General features: G+C 41.8%; 1 protein-coding gene across 3 annotated transcripts in view; it reads left to right on the top strand.

Moving 5' to 3' along the window:
- The first annotated feature begins 212 nt into the window (after positions 1–212).
- Positions 213–19,518, top strand: part of LOC126470660 (protein ROP) — a 96,737-nt gene continuing 77,431 nt past the window's right edge. For all 3 annotated transcript variants that reach the window (XR_007586273.1, XM_050098651.1, XM_050098650.1), the window contains exons 1-2: positions 213–322; positions 17,367–17,504. Coding sequence is in view for 2 of the 3 variants with exons in the window: in XM_050098651.1 (XP_049954608.1) it covers positions 295–322; positions 17,367–17,504 (166 nt within the window). In the remaining variant the exon portion in view is untranslated. The remainder of the gene's footprint in view (positions 323–17,366; positions 17,505–19,518) is intronic.

The raw sequence follows: 19,518 nt of genomic DNA, 5'->3' as shown, positions 1-19,518 counted from the left end.
CGACGATTATTTTGTTTTGGTTTTTGTTTCGTCAGCCTTCGGTTGACTATGGTCATAGTGAATCGCTTCGTAGTCAATTAGCTCTGGCTGAATGTCACGAAACTTGCCACTCACTAAAGTAAAATGAAAGCTAAGATGAGGTTCCTTGCTTCTGTCAGTGATGTTAAATAGTACTGTGCTCTCTTTTAATATTATCTTTGCTGGCGCGTTGCCAACATTTCAGTGTTAAAACTGGAGCCTGCCCTGCTGTAGGTACGGGAAGGGGCGTTTGACGTTTCGATTCAGTGTAGCAAAATGGCGCTGAAAGCCGTGGTTGGACAAAGTAAGTAAGACAGAATTGATACATTAATTAATCGTAGCAGATATATTGCACTGTTGTGAAGTCTGATGCTATAGCATTACAGGCATTGTATATTTCGACTTAAATAGTGAAGCTTGAAGCAGCTAATGCCGAAGTGAAGTGGGCGTGTAGGATCAATCATTGATAAAACGACATTAATTGTTAAACAAAAGTTGAAGTAGCTAACCATTCGAAAAATGTCTTACGTTAATACCAAATGTTACGGAAATTTTCTAGTTAGCCACACTGTGACATCTAATTTTACTGTTTTTAAATGTCAACCCCGTTTGTGGTTACAGTATCGGTAAATCATTAAGGAGACTCTGACTGTCGTTATATGTATTTTAAATACAAGACTAATACACCTTTGTGCTATCTTACTCGAAATAACAGTGAATGTTACAGGTGATTACTTACTTACCGTCTGACCCCTTTTGAAGACTTTAATGCGTTTGCATTGTCATTATATACTACAAACTATTGTAACGAGGCACCAAGTGATATATGCGAAGTGAAATGTCAACATAATTTGTTGAATCATGTTTTCAAATTACTATACTTCGTCAAGCCCTTCCTGCACAAAGACTTTACACTTGTAAAGTTGTATAAGAATGTTGAGTGTTGGAATGTTTGTTCCGGGTGTAAAATATTCTGCTATTTAAGCAGGATCAATTTGGTGAAATTCACTGTTAGTGATGATTCTTCCACGAACTTCATTTTCCGTTAGAATATGATCATTAGCTTGTCTTTAAAAGGTATAACATATGTCATTCAGTAGTTGTAACTGTTAGGTGAACAGTGTAACCATTTGAATTATTGTCAAGTGATGGAAAATTTTGTCTGTAGATGCCATGGACCTTGTGTTGACAGTTTAATATTAATGAACAGTGACTCTCATGAAAATAGTTCTGGAATTTGAATTTCTTAATTGACATATTGAGAGCATGCACTTCTAAAATTTTACAAGATTCACTTCCCCTTGGAGAATGGCTCGTTCGTCTCTGTAAGATTTTTTTTTTTTCCTCATGCATCAGCTGTATTATTTTTGCAGCTTTGCATAAATTTTTATTTTATTTATTTTTATGTCGAGGACAGATGTGTAATACATTAGGCAGGTGATTGAAATATTTGAGATGCACAAACGTTTTTATTTATTTTTTCATTGAAGGGTTCTCTCTCGATGATATAGGAGTTGTCAAGGTAATGCAATGAAAATCAATAGCTCAAAATACATAGCATATGTAAGTGCACTTTATGAGATGATAGGACAGATGGTGGGCTGTTACCTTCAAGGAACCATCCTGGCGTGTGCCTGAGGTGATCTGGGAAAACCTAAATCAGGATGGCCAGACAAAACAAAATCCATCCTCCCAAATATGAAGTCAGTGTCTTAATAGCTGCACCACCTGATTTGGTCACTCTTTTGTACTGTGTTCTTTGGTTTACACACAATTTGCTTCAGATAACTTATATTATAAAGCAGAGATTTGCTCTTCATTACTGAACACTCAATAAAACACCCATTGCTGGTTTCTGGACCATGAAGATGCTGTGGTGTGTCTTGTACTAACTGCAGTTTGCAAAACTGGCTCTAGATGTGCAAGCATTCAGCTGTGCTTCATGTTTTCCCATATATGCACCACAGATTGCTAGATGTAATCACTTGGAGCAGTGAGGATGCCCAGTGTTGTTTAATAAGCTCTTTACACCGAGCATGATTACCACCGCTGGTTGTTATTCTTGTGGCTCTTTTCTGCAGTTTAAAAACTGTTTTTCTCCTTTGATTTCCAGAAAAGAAATTCATATTTAAGAATTGAATGTACATAGTATGTGACTACAAGATGTTGGTTGTTATAAACTGACAATAAAACCCCAGTAGCGAAACATATTGATGGCAGCTTTTTTTGCCAGAATCTGTGTGTGTTCATTCCATGTTAACTGACAGTCAGTATTCATCACTAAAAACACTGTAAGTCTATAGATTTATTTATGCTTAATGAAAAAGAATGTTTTCCTTGTTTATGCTGAAATGCATACTGTTTTTCTTTATGTTCAGTGTTAATATGTTGCATACTGCTCAATTGTAAACATCCTTCAGGGTTTCATTTGCTTTCTCTAATAAGTGTCTTATCAACATCTGTGATTTTGCTGTTATCAGAAAAAAGTACTGTCTTATACTGTCTGGAAAGTCATTGATACAAATAACATAATTACCGGACAGTTCATACTAAAAATTTATCAGAAGGTGTGTGAACTATCTCTAAGATAAGGGTCATTCCTGTATAGAAATAATTTGCCCACATTGTAGTGCCTCACATTTAACTCAAATAATCTATACTGATGGAAATGGCACGTGACTTGAGCAATCATCAAACTGTGTAGTATTTTGTACAAAATATTTAACACAATAGAGTATTAGGGAAAGTCAGAAGAAATGTTTACAATTTCTGGAAGAGTAAAAAATTTCGTATGTTTCATTTCAGAAATTAAAGTATTTTTATGAGGATCATTTTACCATCATAGTATTCATCTGCTTAATACAATCCAAATGTGTGTGATATATTGTATGAAATGTTATACCTTGCAGTCAAAAATATTGGTCTGTCTACTTTTGTGAATGATCAGTAGTATAAGAATGTGACTCAATGACAATATGTAGTGCACTTCTTGCATATGACTGTAGAGACAAAACCTGTGGACAAATCTTGCTGCACATTTAACTACATGAAATGGAACATCACATAGGCTGTGTTGTCAGTAAAGGAAACAGCAGACTTAGATGAATAGCTTGGATACTGGTACAGTGCAATTAGTGTTTCTACAAATATGTAAATGAACATTCAAAAGTAGGCTACTATTGAGTGGTTCTCAGCAAATTGTATGTAACTTGCTTAGCTAATATAGTTGATTCAGTTTTGTACATTTATTGTAATACAGCACGAGGGAAAGGAAATTGCGGGATATGCATGTTAATCATAATTTGAATTGGAAATAAAATGTTATAGAACAGCTAAAACACGGGTCGACAGAAGCATCCGATCCCACGCGTCGGCTTTGACATGTGACGTAAGGGTGTTGTCGTGTGTGACGTCATGACGGCGCGGAGTTTGGTTTGAGTGTGGCTGTCTCCAGTTCTGTTTTATCTTATTTTATTTACTTTTCTGATCTGTTCGTTCTATCTCGTGAGATTTTTTTTTTTTATTTAAAAACACTTATTACTTATTTTAATTATCTGTTTCCTCCAATTTCTGTTTTAGTTTATTATATTTATCTTTCTGATCTGTTCGTTCTATCCCGTGAGATATTTTTAAAAAGACAAAAAACACTAATCAGCTGCTGAAGCATTTTTATCTTCTATGGGTTGCAGGGGTTACGACCCCTGGGGAGGTGGGTGGGTATTCATGCATGGCTGTCTTCACTTACACATTGTAGCTACGCAAGGTGTCTAAATTTGTTTATATTTAGTTTGCTTCCCACCCAAAACACCCCATTTCCCGCACTTGTCCCGTTAGTGTCATTAAGCTTCTTGTGGAAAGTGTGTGTGTTTCTTTTTGTTTCCGCCATATTTGTGACGTCATGGGTCAAAGCAGACGGGCGGGATCGGACGCTTCCGTATTTCCTAAAACACTAGTTTCATTTTGAGCAACATTTACTGAAAATGTAGTTGCTGTTTTTGGTGATGAAAGCATTAAAGAATTAGGTTTCTTGGAGTACTTCCATTTATACCATATGGAGTAATTTCTGCACAGTATTCATGACACACAAACATGCTGTAAGACTGTCTGATGTTTGTCCTCCAACTTAATGTAGGGAATATTTTGTAAAGAATTACACATTAACCGCAACCTCGCAGCACATTTACCCTCATACAAAGTTTGTTGTGAAGAATTGGGCAAAGTTTGAAAATTATAGCATTCAGAAATACAACACTAGGAGCTTAAAGTTTCTACACTATCCACAGTTTGCACTTACTCATGCACAGGAACTAGCTATAACAAAATATTTGACCACCGCCATCTATACTCAAGTTATATAAACGTCCAGCCAGAAGAGATCTTCTTTGTAAACCTATTGACACATTCTACACAATATTTAGTTGTTGTGAGTATGATTCATGGACCTAAACTATAAGGCTGGACTATCAGATGACCTCAAACATGTGCAAGAAAGGACAATAAAGTGTGGGGGATATCAATGTAGGTTTTCTGAAAGAGTCTGATAGAAAGAATGCCCTTGAAGTACTACTTCATTCTTTCAGTTTGACATTAGTGTTGCAGCTCCGGTGGTACAGGAAAGCAGCACACTGATACAGTTTTAATAGACCACGATAAATTTAATTTAATTAAATGACTATGTTTCCCATTAAGAGTGGTCCTGGTCATAATGCACAGCTAGTTAAACCGTATATGACATACAGTAATGTAAAACAGTCCTGTAGAATAGTGCATTCAGTCAACAATTTAACAATTGCAAATTTTATGGAAAGCTTGCAACAATTAGCTTGGGATGAGGTGTACAAGGAACCTGATCGTAATTCAAAATTTAATAAATTTCATGATACCTTTGTGAGTATATTTGAAAACTGTTTCTCCAAGAAAGCAGTGAAACATAATTGTAAGAAACCACTAAAAAGCTGTGTTGTATTAAAGAGATAAAAATATCTTGTAAACAGAAAGGGAAATGTATTTTACTGTTAGGAAGAGAATGGCCCAGAAACATTCAAATATTATAAGGACTACTGCACTATATTAAGAGGAGTTATTAAAAAGTCCAGAAGTACACTATGTGATCAAAAGTATCCGAACACCTGGCTGAAATTGATGTGTTGGCAAATGTGCCAACACCTTGTAGATAGAGGAGGCCGAAATGCACGCTATCTAATGCAGACGGGCGTGAATTCTGGAACAGGATAAGTATTGAATGCTAATAAGAAAAGTATGCAGCTCCTCGAATACTTAACTTTTATTTATCCTTGTTGTGAATACAGCATTCTTGATGAGACATTTCATACGATAACTATCAAACTATGTAAGTCTAATGGCACCTTGCTAGGTCGTAGTCATGGACTTAGCTGAAGGCTATTCCAACTGTCTCTCGGCAAATGAGAGAAAGGCTTCGTCAGTGTAGTCGCTAGCAAAGTCGTCGTACAACTGGGGCGAGTGCTATTCCGTATCTTGAGACCTGCCTTGTGGTGGCGCTCGGTCTGCGATCACACAGTGGCGACACGCGGGTCCGACATGTACTAGTGGACCGCGGCCGATTTAAGCTACCACCTAGCAAGTGTGGTGTCTGGCGGTGACACCACAGAAATGACTTGAAAGTTCGTGGTGCCCTTCATCGGTAATGCTGGAATTCAGTATGGTTTTGGCCCATTCTTAGCCTCGACGATAGCTTCCACACTCGCAGGCACACGTTCACTCAGGTGCTGGAAGGTTTCTTGGGGAATGGCAGCCCTTCTTCGGGGAGTACTGCACTGAGGAGAGGTATCGATGTCGGTCAGTGAGGCCTGGCGTGAAGTCGGCATTCCAAATCATCCCAGAGGTGTTCTATAGGATTCAGGTCAGGACTCTGAAGGTCAGTCCATTAAAGGCCATGCATTATGAAAGGGTGCTTGGTCGTGTTGAAAGATGCAATTGCCATTCCCGAATTGCTCTTCAACATTGGGAAGCTAGAAGGTGCTTAAAACATCAGTGTAGACCTGTGCTGTGATAATCCCATGCAAAACGACAAGGGATGCAATCCCCCTCCATGAAAAACACAGTTGGCCATTGTGGTTGAGCGGTTCTAGGCGCTTCAGTCCGGAACCGCGCTGCTGCAACGGTCGCGGGTTCGAATCCTGCCTCGGGCATGGGAGGTGTGCGATGTCCTTAGGTTAGTTAGGTTTAAGTAGTTCTAAATCTAGTGGACTGCTGACCTCAGATGCTAAGTCCCATAGTGCTTAGAGCCATTTGGACCATTTTTTGAAAAACACAACCACACCATAACACTACCTACTTCGAATTTTACTGTTGGCGCTACACATTACGTTCACCGGGCATTTGCCATCGCCGCATTGTGTACCATGATTTGTCACTCCGCACAATGTTTTTCCAATGTTTATACCCCTTACACAAAGTGGGGCATCATATGGCATATACCGACATGATGTGGGGCGTATGAGCAGCCGCTCGACCATTAAATCCAAGTTTTCTCACCTCCCGCCTGACTGTCATAGTACTTGCAGTGGATCCTATGCAGTTTGGAATTCCTCTGTGATGGTCTGGATGGATGTCTGCCTATTACAAATTATGACCCTCTTCAAGTGTCGGTGGTATCTGTCAGCAGATGAGATCGGCCTGTATGCTTTCGTGCTGCACGTGTCCATTTGCATTTGCACTTCACTATCACGTCGGAAACAGTGGACCTAGGGATGTTTGGGAGTGTGGAAATCACGCATACAGACTTATGACACAAGTGACGTCCAATCACCTGATCACGTTCGAAGTCTGTGAGTTTCATGGAGTGCCCCATTCTGCTCTCTCACAATGTCTGCCTACTGAGGTCACTGATGTGGAGTACCTGGCAGTAGGTGGCAGCACAATGCACCTAATATGAAAAAAGTATTTTTGGAGGTGTACGAATCACTTTTGATTGCATAGTGTATGTGCATTATGTCTGAGATCAGCACCTCTGATAATAAAATTAAAATGATTTGGATATTGTTAAAATTTCTATCAAACTTAATGAAAAGTTTAACAAATAGTCAAAAGTAGAAAATATTTTTGATAGTCATTCATTCAGTGTTGTAAAGAAAACAGGCTCCAGTTGTTTATTAGAAAATGCGAGGAAGAGGTAAGACCTATGCAACTCGATAAAATTGAAATTAAACCCACCTCTCCTACCGAAATTAGGAAAGTAATAAATTCACTCAAAACCAAAAGCTTGCATGGAGTTGGCATTTCCAACAGAACACCAAAAGCTTGTTTCCAACAGATAAGTGGGATTGTCAGTCACATATTTAATAGCTCACTGAAACGACATTTTTCTGGATAGGCCGAAATACGCTATTGTTAAACCATTGCAAAAAAGTGTTACAGGTCTGATGTGCTAACTACTACTGCCCAATCTTGCTTATGGAAGTTTTATCCAAAATTCTTGAAAAAGTAATGTGTGCAAGAGTAGCTTCACATATTTGTAAAAAGGAAGTACTAATAAAATGTCAGTTTGGTTTTCAGAAAGGCTTTTGAACAGAAGATGCTTTATATGCTTTCACTGATCAAATATTAAATGCTCTGGATAACCAAACATTATCCGTAGAGATTTTTTGTGATCTCTCGAAGGCTTTTGACTATGTGGAACATTACAGTTTCTAGATAACCTTAAGTGTTGTGATGAGTGGGATAGTGCTCAAAGGGTTTAATTCATATTTAACTGTAAGAATGCAGAAGGTCGAAATTAATGGTACAGATAGTCTGCAAAATTCAGCGGAGTCATCTAACTGGAGAGGAATTAAGAATGGTGTCCCACAATGTCGTCTTGGGTCCCTTACTGTTCTTAATATATGTTAATGACTTGCCATCTATATTCATGAAGATGCAGAGCTAGTTCTCTTACAACACCCAACAAACAAAAATTGGGTGAGGAAATTTATAAGTGATGTCTTTCGGGAAAGAAGTTTTTCTCTGCAAAAGGATTTGCACTAAATTTTGAGAAGACACAGTATAGACAGGCCTGTACAGTAAATTTCATAACACCATTGATAAATATAGACTTTGAACAGAAGCCTGTTGCTAAGGAGAATATTCAAAATTTCTGGGTGTGTACATTTATGAGAAACTGACTTGGGAGAAACACACTGATCTGCTGAAATGTTTGAGTTCAGCTCCTTATGCTATTAGGGTTATTGCAAGTTTTGGTGATAAATGTATCTGTAATTTAGCATGTTATGCCTAATTTCATTCACTGCATTCTTATCGCATCATATTTTGGGGTAATTCATCATAGAGAGAAAAAGTACTCATTGCACAAAAATGCGTAATCAGAATAATAGCTGGAACCCCACCCAAGATCACCTTGCAGACATTTATTTAAGAAACTAGGGATATTCACAGTACCTTCACAGTATATATATTCACGTATGAAATTTGTTATTAACAACCCCTTTCCAATTCAAAAATAATAGCTAAATGCTTAACTACAACACTAGAAGAAAGGATGATCTTCACTATTCTGGGTTAAATTTGACTTTGACACAGAAAGGAGTGAATTGTGTTGCGACAAAAGTCTTTCTCATTTATCGAATAACATTAAACGTCTGACAGATAGCCAACCAACATTTAAAAACAAATTAAAAGAATTTCTAAATGACAACTCCTACTCAGTAGAGAAATTTTTAGATATGAAGCAGTAATTGTAACTAAGAAAATAAATTTGCATAAAGAAACCTTATGTAACACATTCCACGTCATTATGAAATGTTCTACTCGTGAGCTATGGAACAAGTATTAATGTAATGTAATCACAAGATTATTTGGGTGGCAGAAAACTGTAAGAGAAGTTCATGATTGATAACATCTGCTGCAGTAGTAATAAACTTTATTTTCCAATAACAGGAAAGCACAACCAGATTTCAGGATAACAGTTCCATTTCTAGGTGCTTAGAAAATCCTTTTCATACTTAACTTACATTTTGTGTACCAGAGTATCACTGTATTAACCCCATTAGTGTAATTGTATGTATATTCCATTCTCGCGAAGGTTGGACTGTTGTCTGAAACCTGGTCGTGCTTTCCTTTCATTGGAAAATAAATAAATAAAAACTGTGGTGGATGTTATCAGTCGTGAATAATATACATACCAGTTGTGGTTGTCCTATGAAGAGAAACATGTAAGCAAAGTGCTGCAAATTCAGAAATAACATGTTGGCTAATATTTCATGAAAACCTACTTATGCCAGGTCAAGAAGTATTTAGAGATCAGAGAGAGAGAGAGAGAGAGAGAGAGAGAGAGAGAGAGAGAGAGAGAATTTCTCAGCCTTTTGCGTGTCTTCTGCTGAGCTTGTGACAGTAACATCCGATTAATATCTGTTTGCATGGATGCATATGAAAAGTCATTTTCCACACGTCTCACATGACTGGAACAGGATGAAATATCACAGTGTAGAACTAGTCAGTGCCCTCAGCCGTACACTTCTTATTGTGTATTGAGATTCAGTCATTGACATGAAGTGTGTAACAAATGATCACTTGTAAATTTACAGAAGCATTTATAAATATGAACACTTGATACTGTATTTATCTAACACATTTTCTCTACGTGAGAATGTTGAGTAGAAGCCTGTAAGTTGTATTGAAAGAATTTCTTTAAGGTTGAACTCCCAAAAATTCTGAAATTCACTAGCTGATGTAATTGGAAAAATGTTGCAGTTAGATCGATAGTGTTCGTGATTCAGGAGATTAAAATAGTAAACAAAAATTGATGCAGGTCTTATCTGCAAAAAACAGGCTGATGTTATGGTTGTGTGAAAACTGTTGTCTAAATTGTTTTGTGTTATATATACTCAGCATTATATATTTTCTAAAACAATTTTAACCATTCAACACATATTGTTGTAGGAATCTAATTGGTGGTTGATTTGGGAGCAAACTTGTTAGCATAGCAAAAATAACAATTTGGTATTATTTTGGTGACAGTTGGAAACAATTATTTGCTTATTCCAGAGTCTGCTAGTTGAGCAATATTATTGAGGCTGCTATTCATATTTGTAAATAATATTAAAGTGGAGTAGGGAGTTGAATTGCACTGTACTCTCCATACATATCCTTGTCCAGTCCACTGTGTGTTTGACCTCCACGTCAAATGTCATTTCTGTAGATGTCATTAAAACATTCGCAGTGACTGAGTGGGGGGCACAGTGGTTAGCACACTAGAAGTGCATTTGGGAGGACTACTGTTCATATCCATACAGCCTGATTTATATTCTCCGTGATTTCACTAAATCACTCCAGGCAAATGCTGGAATGGTTCCTTTTAAAGAGCATGGCTGATTTCCTTCACCATACTTCTCTCCTTTCATTCGCAATGACATTGTTATCCATACATATTATGAATAGTGATGTACATATGGTGCACATCTTCTCCTGAACTACAGGACCGATTCCAACAAAACGTCGTACACATAACACGTGCTGCCTGGAAATCAATGCTAGGGGATTAAGAACCACTTACCTATGAAAGGGATAGGGGTGGGGGTGGAAAAGCAGTGTAGCCCACAATACGTGAATACCCGTACTTAAGTTATCCAGTGTATGAGAGTGAGAGCACCTACTGACTTGCAGCAAACTTTATACGTAATTTCAAACCTTTACAAAACTTCTGCTCACTGGCAACCCCACAAAATGGTAAAAGGGAAAAAGTTATTGCTTACTGCATTTCTGCTGTTCATGCAGTAAAATTGGCACATGAAGCATGATGATTTATTACTTCTTTACTACTAACTCTGTTCCCAAAGCATTTTGCAGGTAGTAGGCACATATTCCACTGGCTGTAGGCTACCTACAAAATTATATCATTGTACACCACATAGTCAAGAGATAGGTTCTCATAAATATTGAGCAATGTGAAAGAGAAACAGAGATTGAAAGGTTAAATATGTGTAATACTACATGTAAACTGTGTAAAATACATGTGAAATGTATTTGACATGTGTGTACACAGAAAACGCCATGGGTAAAATCTTATCCTAAACTCCCCTGCAGGTCCGGGGATTAGAATAGGCCCGAGGTATTCCTGCCTGTAAGAGGTGACTAAAAGGAGTGTCTCACATTTCAGCCTTTGTGTGATGGTCCCCTGTAGGGTTTGACCTCCATTCTTCAAAAGTTTCCTGAGGAGAGAGCCAATTGCTGAAGGGTGCCTTATATGGTGCATTGTGTCCACTGTGTATTGAGATCTTGAGCCTGCTTTCTCGTCGTTGCATTGCAGTCCCGCTCATTCTCCATCTCTTGGTTCCACCATGCACTGTTGCTTTCTGCGCCGACGATGACCACTGACTTCTTAGCACCTCATATCCAGCACGATAGCCAGTCCGTTGTGGTGGGGCCGCCATGTGCCTTGTTGGTTGTCGCCCCCTGGTAACACAGGCATCGCTCTGCTGATGCATGCGCTGTTAACTCCCCACATATGCCATGGAGTAGATGACCATCTCTCTGGGGCATCGAGACTCCCAGCAATGGCCATCCTGGCATGTGGCCCTTGCTGAGATTGGGTGGCGCCGTGGGTTGGTCGGAGTGGGTGGCATCAGGGCGGATGACACGCCATGAAGTGTAGTACGTCATCTCTTGTTGGTGGTCCGCCGCCAGCAGTCTCGAAGGGGGCAAAGTCTAGCTTCAGTGCTAAGTAATATTACCCCTAATCGTTCCCCTCCCTGGCCACACCATGGGAGGAACGCCAGGCTAAGGATGGCAGTGAAGCTTATTCACCCCTGTACCTCATATGTACGAGAGTTGATGGGAATCTTAAATATGGTCCAGGGTATTATATTCAAGAAGGACCTTCTTTTGCGGTCTGACCACGAGCTGCGTGCCGATTTAGAGCAGCAAGGTGTTCATTTCGTGTGGCGCATCCATCGGGGTCTGGGGGATAATCAGGTTGCCACCGGTGCCTTCATCTTGACCTTCAAGGGTGACATTGCCCGAGAAGGTTAAGGTGATGGTCTACCGCTGTGACGTCAAGCCATATATCGCTCCCCTGATGCAGTGGGGGATGTTCCTGTTATCATCAGGCCCCGTAAGTGCTAGAAGTTTGGCCATATGTCTTCCCGCTGTACTTCCAGTGTCACATGTCGAGATTGTGGATGTCCATCACATCCCAATACTCCATGTGCCCCATCTCCCATCTGTGTCAACTGCAGAGAGCATCATTCACCTTACTCGCCAGACTGCAGGATTTTACAGAAGAGAGGAAAATCGTGGAATATGAGACCCTGGACTGACTGATCTATACTGAGGCTAAGAGGAAATTTGAGCGCCTACATCCTGTGGCTATGACCACCTCTTACACCGCCGATACGAGAACTGTTGTTGCCCCATCAGCTCCTCGCATTCCTTTCGCCTCGCAGAACCAGAAGACTACACCTCCTCCATTGATGGGGGGGAGGGAGGTCAGTTCCCTCCTTCCCTGTTGCTCCTGTACCACCTACTTCTGGAGCAACCCCCCCCCCCCCCCCCTCCCAACCATCAGGGATAACAGTCCCCACTTCTGAGCCGGATAAGCATAAATAAATCTTCTATGGCTCTTCTCGCTAGGAAGGGGTCCCTTGGGCCACTCCCTTCCCAGGTTTCTGCTAGTGGGAAGAAGACACTCGCCAGTGGCTGAAGAGCCCAAAAGCAGCTGGTTGTAGGGCTTCATGCTCGTCCTCAGTCCTAGAGACTGAGTCAGTGAAGACCTCCCAGCCAGGTAAACCCAAGGAGCAACAAGAGAAATCCAAAAAGATCCCCAAGACCAAGGGAATTGCAGTGGCACCCACACCACCGCTACCTACAAGCTCTGCGTCTGAGGATAAGGTGGAGATTCTGGTGTCCACTGAGGACCTAGATCTCGCCAGACCCTCATACCCATTGAATATAGCCTGCTCAGGCAATAAGTCAGTGGCAGCAGGTGACTGTGAGGTGTAACCTGCCTCATTGTATGTTCCATGCCTTTCCAGTCTTACAGTGACTTCATCCTCCAGTGGAATTATGGCGGTTTTTCCCACTGCCTGGCTGAGCTACAGCGACTGTTAAGCTTTACACCTGCTTTCTGCATTGCCCTCCAGGAAACCTGGTTACTGGCAATGTGGACCCCTGCCCTCCGTGGCTATAAAGGATACTACAGGAACCGTAGTAGCTATAATAGTCTCAGATGAAGTTTGTGTCTGTCCTGAACTCAATATGCAGTGCACCTGTGCCCCCTTCAAACCTCTCTTGAAGCTGTGGCTGTCAGGATAAGGAAGATGTAGTAAATAACTGTCCGCGACATATATCTTCCTTCAGATTGTGCAGTACCCCTGAATGCATTGGCTGCCCTGATTGATCAACTCCCTAAACCTTTCGTACGTTTGGGAGATTTTAATGCCCATAACCCCTTGTGGGGTGCCACCGTGCTTACTTGCCGAGGCAGAGATGTCGAAACTTTACTGTCTCAGTTCGACCTGTGCCTCTTAAATACTGGGGCTGCCACACATTTCAGTGTGGCTCATGGTAGTTACTCGGCCATTGATTTATCCGTTTGCAGCCCAGGACTACTCCCATCTATCCACTGGAGAGTACATGATGACCTGTGTGGTAGTGACCACTTCCCCATGTTCCTGTCACTGCCCCAGCGTCAGGCCCATGGACGCATTCCCAGGTGGGCTTTAAACAAGGCGGACTGGGAAACTTTCACCTCTGCTGTCACTGTTGAATCTCCCCCACATGGTAACCGAAGTGTTGGTTGAGCAGGTGACTACAGAAATCGTTTCTGTGGCAGAAAACACAATCCTTTGCTCTTTAGGGTGTCTCCAGCGAAAGGCAGTCCCTTGGTGGTCGCTGGCAGTCGCTGAAGCAATTACGGAGTGTTGGCAAGCTCTACAGCGGCCTAAGCGGCACCCTTTTCTGGAGCACCTCATAGCCTTTAAACTGCTTCATACCAGCATTCGCCAACTTATCAAATGATGCAAGCAGGAGTGTTGGGAGAGAGACGCCTCAACCATCGGATGCCATATGTCACCTTCCCAAGTATGGACAAAGATCAGACGTCTTTTTGGGTACCAGACCCCAACAGGTGTTCCCAGCATTAACATAAAGGGTGTGTTATCTACTGACGCAAACGTGATTGCTGAGCTGTTTGCTGAGCATTATGCTTGAGCCTCTGCATCAAAGAATTACCCCCCAGCCTTTTGCAGTCTCAAACGGCAGCTGGAAGGGAAAGTCCTCTCATTCACTAGACGCTACAGTGAATCCTATAACGCCCCATTTCCAGAATGGGAGCTCCTCAGTGCTCTTGCACATTGCCCCGACACAGCTCCTGGGCCAGATCGGATCCACAGTCAGATGATTAAACATCTCTCATGTGACTACAAGCGACATCTCCTCGTGATCTTCAACCGGATCTGATGTGATATGACGTCTTTCCATCACAATGACGTGGGAGCACCATCATTCCGGTTCTCAAACCCAGTAAAAACCTGCTTGATGTGGATAGCTATCGACCCATCAGCCTCACCAACATTCTTTGTAAGCTGCTGGAATGTATGGTGTGTCGGCGGTTGGGTTGGTTCCTGGAGTCACGTGGCCTACTGGCTTCATGTCAGGGCATCTTCCAGCAGGGTCGCTCTACGTCTGATAATCTTGTGTCCCTAGAGTCTGCCATTCGAACAGCCTTTTCCAGACGCCAATACGTGGTTGCTGTCTTTTTTGATTTACGAAACGCATACGACACTACCTGGCGACATCATATCCTTGCCACATTATACGAGTGGGGTCTCAGAGGCCTGCTCCCGTTTTTTTTTTTTTTTTTTTTATCCAAAATTTCCTGTCTCTTCGTACTTTCCGTGCCCAAGTTGGTGCCTCCCATAGTCCCCCCCCCCCCCCCCCCCCCCCCCTCCCAATCCAGGAGAATGGGGTCCTGCAGGGCTCTGTATTAAGTATCGCTCTATTTTTAGTGGCCATTAATGGATGGTAGCGCAGCAGTTGTAGAGCCATCCATCTCACTGTCTCTGTATGCAGAAGACTTCTGCAGTTCGTACTGCTCCACCAGAACTGGTGTTGCTGAGTGGTGCCTACAGGGAGCCATCCGCAAGGTGCAGTCATGGGCTCTGGCCCACAGTTTCCAGTTTTTGGCTGCAAAGTCGTGTGATATGCACTTCTGTCGGTGTCGTACCATTCACCCAGAACCAGAACTTTACCTTAATGACAATGCACTCACTGTAATGTATACATATCGATTCTTAGGACTGGTTTTCGATGCCTGATTGACTTGGCTTCCTCACCTTCGTCAGCCTAAGCGGAAGTGCTGGCAGCACCTCAATGCCCTCCACTGCCTGAACAACAACAACTGGGGTGCAGATCACTCTACACTGCTGCAGGTCTACAGAGCCCTTGTTCAGTCCCACCTTGAATATGGGAGTCGTTGCATTTACTCGACCCAGTGCACCACTGTGGCATTCGCCTAGCGACAGGATCTTGTAGGATGAGTCTGCAGAGACCCTCCATTGCAGGTTAGGCATGCACAACTGCTGGCCAGTTACGTTGCACACATTTGTAGTTCTCCTGTGCATCCGAATCACTGTCTCCTTTTCCCACCCATGGTGGTTCATCTCCCGCATTGGCAGCCCAGTTCAGGGCTTCCAATTGCAGTTCGTGTCTGATCCCTTCTTTCTGAACTGGAGTCCTTGCCTTTACCACCTATACTTGAGGTCAACTCATGTACACCTCTATGGTGTACGCCTAGGCCGTGACTTCACCTCAACCTTTCACATGGCTCTAAGAACTCAGTTGACCCCGTTGCTCTCCGCGGAGCGGTTTACACAGACGGCTTGATGGCTGATGCTCACGTCAGCTTTGCATATGTGCATGGAGGACATATTGAACAGCATTCCTTTCACCGTGGCTGCAGTGTTTTCACAGCTGGGCTGGTTGCTATATTTCGTGCTCTTGAGCACATCCGTTCTTGCCCTGTGGGAGTCATTTTTTTTCTGTGTACTGACTCCTTGAGCAGCCTACAAGCTATCGACCAGTGCTACCCTTGTCATCCTTTGGTAATGGCCATCCAGGAGTCCATCTATGCCTGGAACAGTCCAGTCGTTCAGTGGTGCTTGTGTGGACTCCAGGTCACGTCGGAATCGCAGGCAACGAACTTGCTGACAGGCTGGCCAAACAGGCTATGTGGAAACCGCTTGTGGAGATTGGCTTTTCTGCAATTGACCTGTGTTCAGTACTACGCCGCAAGGTTTTGCAGCTTTGGGAGACGAAATGGCATAACCTCGGCATGCACAACAAACTGCGTGCCATTAGAGAGAATACGAATGTGTGGCAGTCCTCCATGCGGGCCTCTCGCAGGGACTCTGTGGTTCTCTGTTGGCTCTGCATTGGCCACATTGGGTGACACAAAGCTACCTCCTGCACAGTGATGACCCACCTCAGTGTCGGTGTGGCACCCGGCTGACAGTGGCCCAAATCTTGGTGAGCTGTCCTTCTTTGGCTGCCCTGCGACACTCTCGTCAGTTACTGGACTCGTTGCCATTAATTTAAGCTGACAATGCCTCGGCTAATTTAGTTTTACATTTTATATGTGATGGTGGGTTTTATCATTCTATATAAGTTTTAGTGCATGTCCTTTCTCCTGTTGTGTTCTCCTCTCTAATGCTTTTGGGGTGGATGTCTTAATGTGTCACATTGTGGCTGGCTTTTCCTTTTTATTCTCGTGATTGGCAAGCCACGGTCATCTGCTCTCTTGTTTTTACTCCTTCTACCTGTTTCTTGCTTCTCTCTGTTGTTTTCTTTTCCTGTTTTGTCCATAGTAGTGTTGGTTGTTATTTCTTTCTCCTGTTATTGCCCTGAACATCTTTATCATCTTTCTCTTGTTTAATTATTTTACCGGGAACAAGGGACCGATGACCTTGCAGTTTGGTCCCTTCTCCCTCTCTTTTAAACCAACCAACCAAACTCTGAAATGATTCCGACCAATTCAGTACACACATTAGTCTGGAAAGAAAACTGTGGAGTAAGAACCACCAGACTTGTATTGGGGTGAGCATGATAATGTGGACAGAGAAGCTGTGAGGACGAGATTGGTCACTTAGTTTCCATACAAATGTGAGGACATGTTAATGAGTGAGAAATGAGATTGTTGACAAAGAATTGGGAATCATTCCTCAGTAATGGTGGCAAATGGATTTAATCTACTAAATTATTTGCACTGTTGATATAAAGTGTGTGTGTGTGTGTGTGTGTGTGTGTGTGAGGTAGAGAGAGAGTGTCAGTCCAGCAAAAACTGTATTCAGAAATTAATTGTGAGTACGTTCTTGTTGCAGAAATTATGAATGAAGTCATTCGTAACAAGAAAAAGGGACAAGGTATTGAGTGGCGAGTTCTAGTTGTTGATCAGCTTGCCATGAGGATGGTGTCAGCATGCTGTAAAATGCATGAAATATCTGCTGAAGGTATCACAAGTAAGTGTGAAATGAACTTATATCTATGACATAATAGCATTTAGTTTTAACTGCACACCGAGATGAATCTCGTTTTGTTATTGACGTTTGTCAAATGTTAGATTCCTGGATCGTAAACAGGTTACTTTATTTGGTTGGTACCAAGTGGTGTGTGGTGAAGACAACTCTGTCTTGGAAGTGGTGAAGACAACTCTGTCTTGGAAGGAATGGGTTCAACATCATTGGGCTTTGGCGGCTCTAATTTTCCTCGATTTCCTTAAATCACTCTTGGAGGAACAGATTGGTTTTTAAGCACACTTTAACCTTTTCTCTTTGCCCCCCTTTTGCATTTCAGATAGCACTGTAGCTCTTCTGATCACAGTGCCAGAGACTTATCTTAATTTTTATTTGCCCATTGTTAGAATAGAGAGCAAAGAGAAAGTAGGAGGAGCCGGTCGTTGTGGCCGAGCGGTTCTAGATGCTTCAGTCCGGAACCGCACTGCTGCTACGGTCGCAGGTTCAAATCCTGCCTCGGGCATGGATATGTGTGCTGTCCTTAGGTTGGTTAGGTTTAAGTAGTTCTAAGTTCTAGGGGACTGATGACCTCAGATGTTAAGTCCCATAGTGCTCAGAACCGTTTGAAGGTAGGAGGAGGGTGTGCACAGATGTGCAGTATGTAAATTCTGTGGAGACAGTTGTAACAACAGTATCAGTTACCATGTTGATCCGGTGAATAAATTTTCATGTTCTCATTTAATTTTGCCAAACATTATAGCTGCTAGGAAGAAAAACAAATATTTTCAGCATTATGATTTCAGATGTAAGTATGCAGTTTCTGTGCTGTGATTGGGTCCAGATGTAAATACTTAATTTTTACCTTTTTGTGAAAGATTATGGGCTTCACTTGTAGCAACTACTTTAAAAGTAGTTAGTGTTACTTTGCAATTGCCATATTTTTTACATAATAATGTGGTGTATGTATTTATTTAACCTTATCAGTTTGAGGCCTTCAGCTGTTTCTTACATCAACCCAGGGTGACACATGTACTTTTTTTTTTTGCCCCAGCGAAGTTACCTAAGAAGTAACAATAATTTTAATATGACAGATAGTAATACTAACAACCAGTAAAGTTAATACTGGCACCACCACCACCACCTTCTCCTCCTCTGCCATTGCCGCCATGTGGTGGCGGTGGCGGCGGGGGATACAAGAAGTATTTATACATGTACAAAATTAATATTTTGTAATGTTCCAAGTGCTGAGGGAGAGCAATTTAAGTAGAATGCACCAGTTAAGAGTAATGGGAAATGAGGAAGATCTGCTTAGAAGGCCGATGTAATGAGTGCATACGGGAACAAAGGCAGACATTATTGAATTGCTTCAGTAGATGTCATTAACTGCCTTTTAAACTGGAGATAATATTCAGTTCTCTATTCTAATGAGGGAGGTTATTCCACAGTTGGGTTTGTGCTACTGAAAAAGATTTTGTGAAAGTAGGTGAGTGAGTGAGTGAGTGAGTGAGTGAGAGAGAGAGAGTGGGGCAGAAGTGATTTTGCTCTGTTGTGACTGAGTGTTTCTGCCATGTTGTTCAGATGGGCATTCAAATGGGGAGAAATGTGAGGGACAGCGTATATTGACAAGGCAGTAGAGGAGGCATAGTGTATGGAAATCTCTGCACTTCTCTGCACACAGCCAGGATAGCTGTGCATATGATGGCAAAACATGACCAAAATGTCAAACGTCAGATATATTGAACATAGGCATTCATAACCAGTTTCACGAGATACAAGCTTTTCTGAGAAAGACCTTACAGGATAACACCATTGTACTCAACAATTGAAAGTACAAGCATTTGTATAAAGTTTTTTTTTCTGGTCAGAGGTCAAGAGCTTTTTATATTTTTGTATGGCATGGTGCTATGGCGATCTCTTCTTGCACACTGCAGCTATTTACAAAGCCCAATTTAGATATTCCTCTAATTATTACTTCTAGAGCCTTTGCTGTGGAAGAGAAGTCGATATTTGTCCTATGTAG

This window comes from Schistocerca serialis, chromosome 3 (assembly GCF_023864345.2).
Source record: "Schistocerca serialis cubense isolate TAMUIC-IGC-003099 chromosome 3, iqSchSeri2.2, whole genome shotgun sequence".
In the NCBI taxonomy this organism is placed as follows: Eukaryota; Metazoa; Arthropoda; class Insecta; order Orthoptera; family Acrididae; genus Schistocerca; species Schistocerca serialis.
Note: the sequence above shows the minus strand (reverse complement) of the source record. Positions and strands in the feature narration are given on the sequence as shown.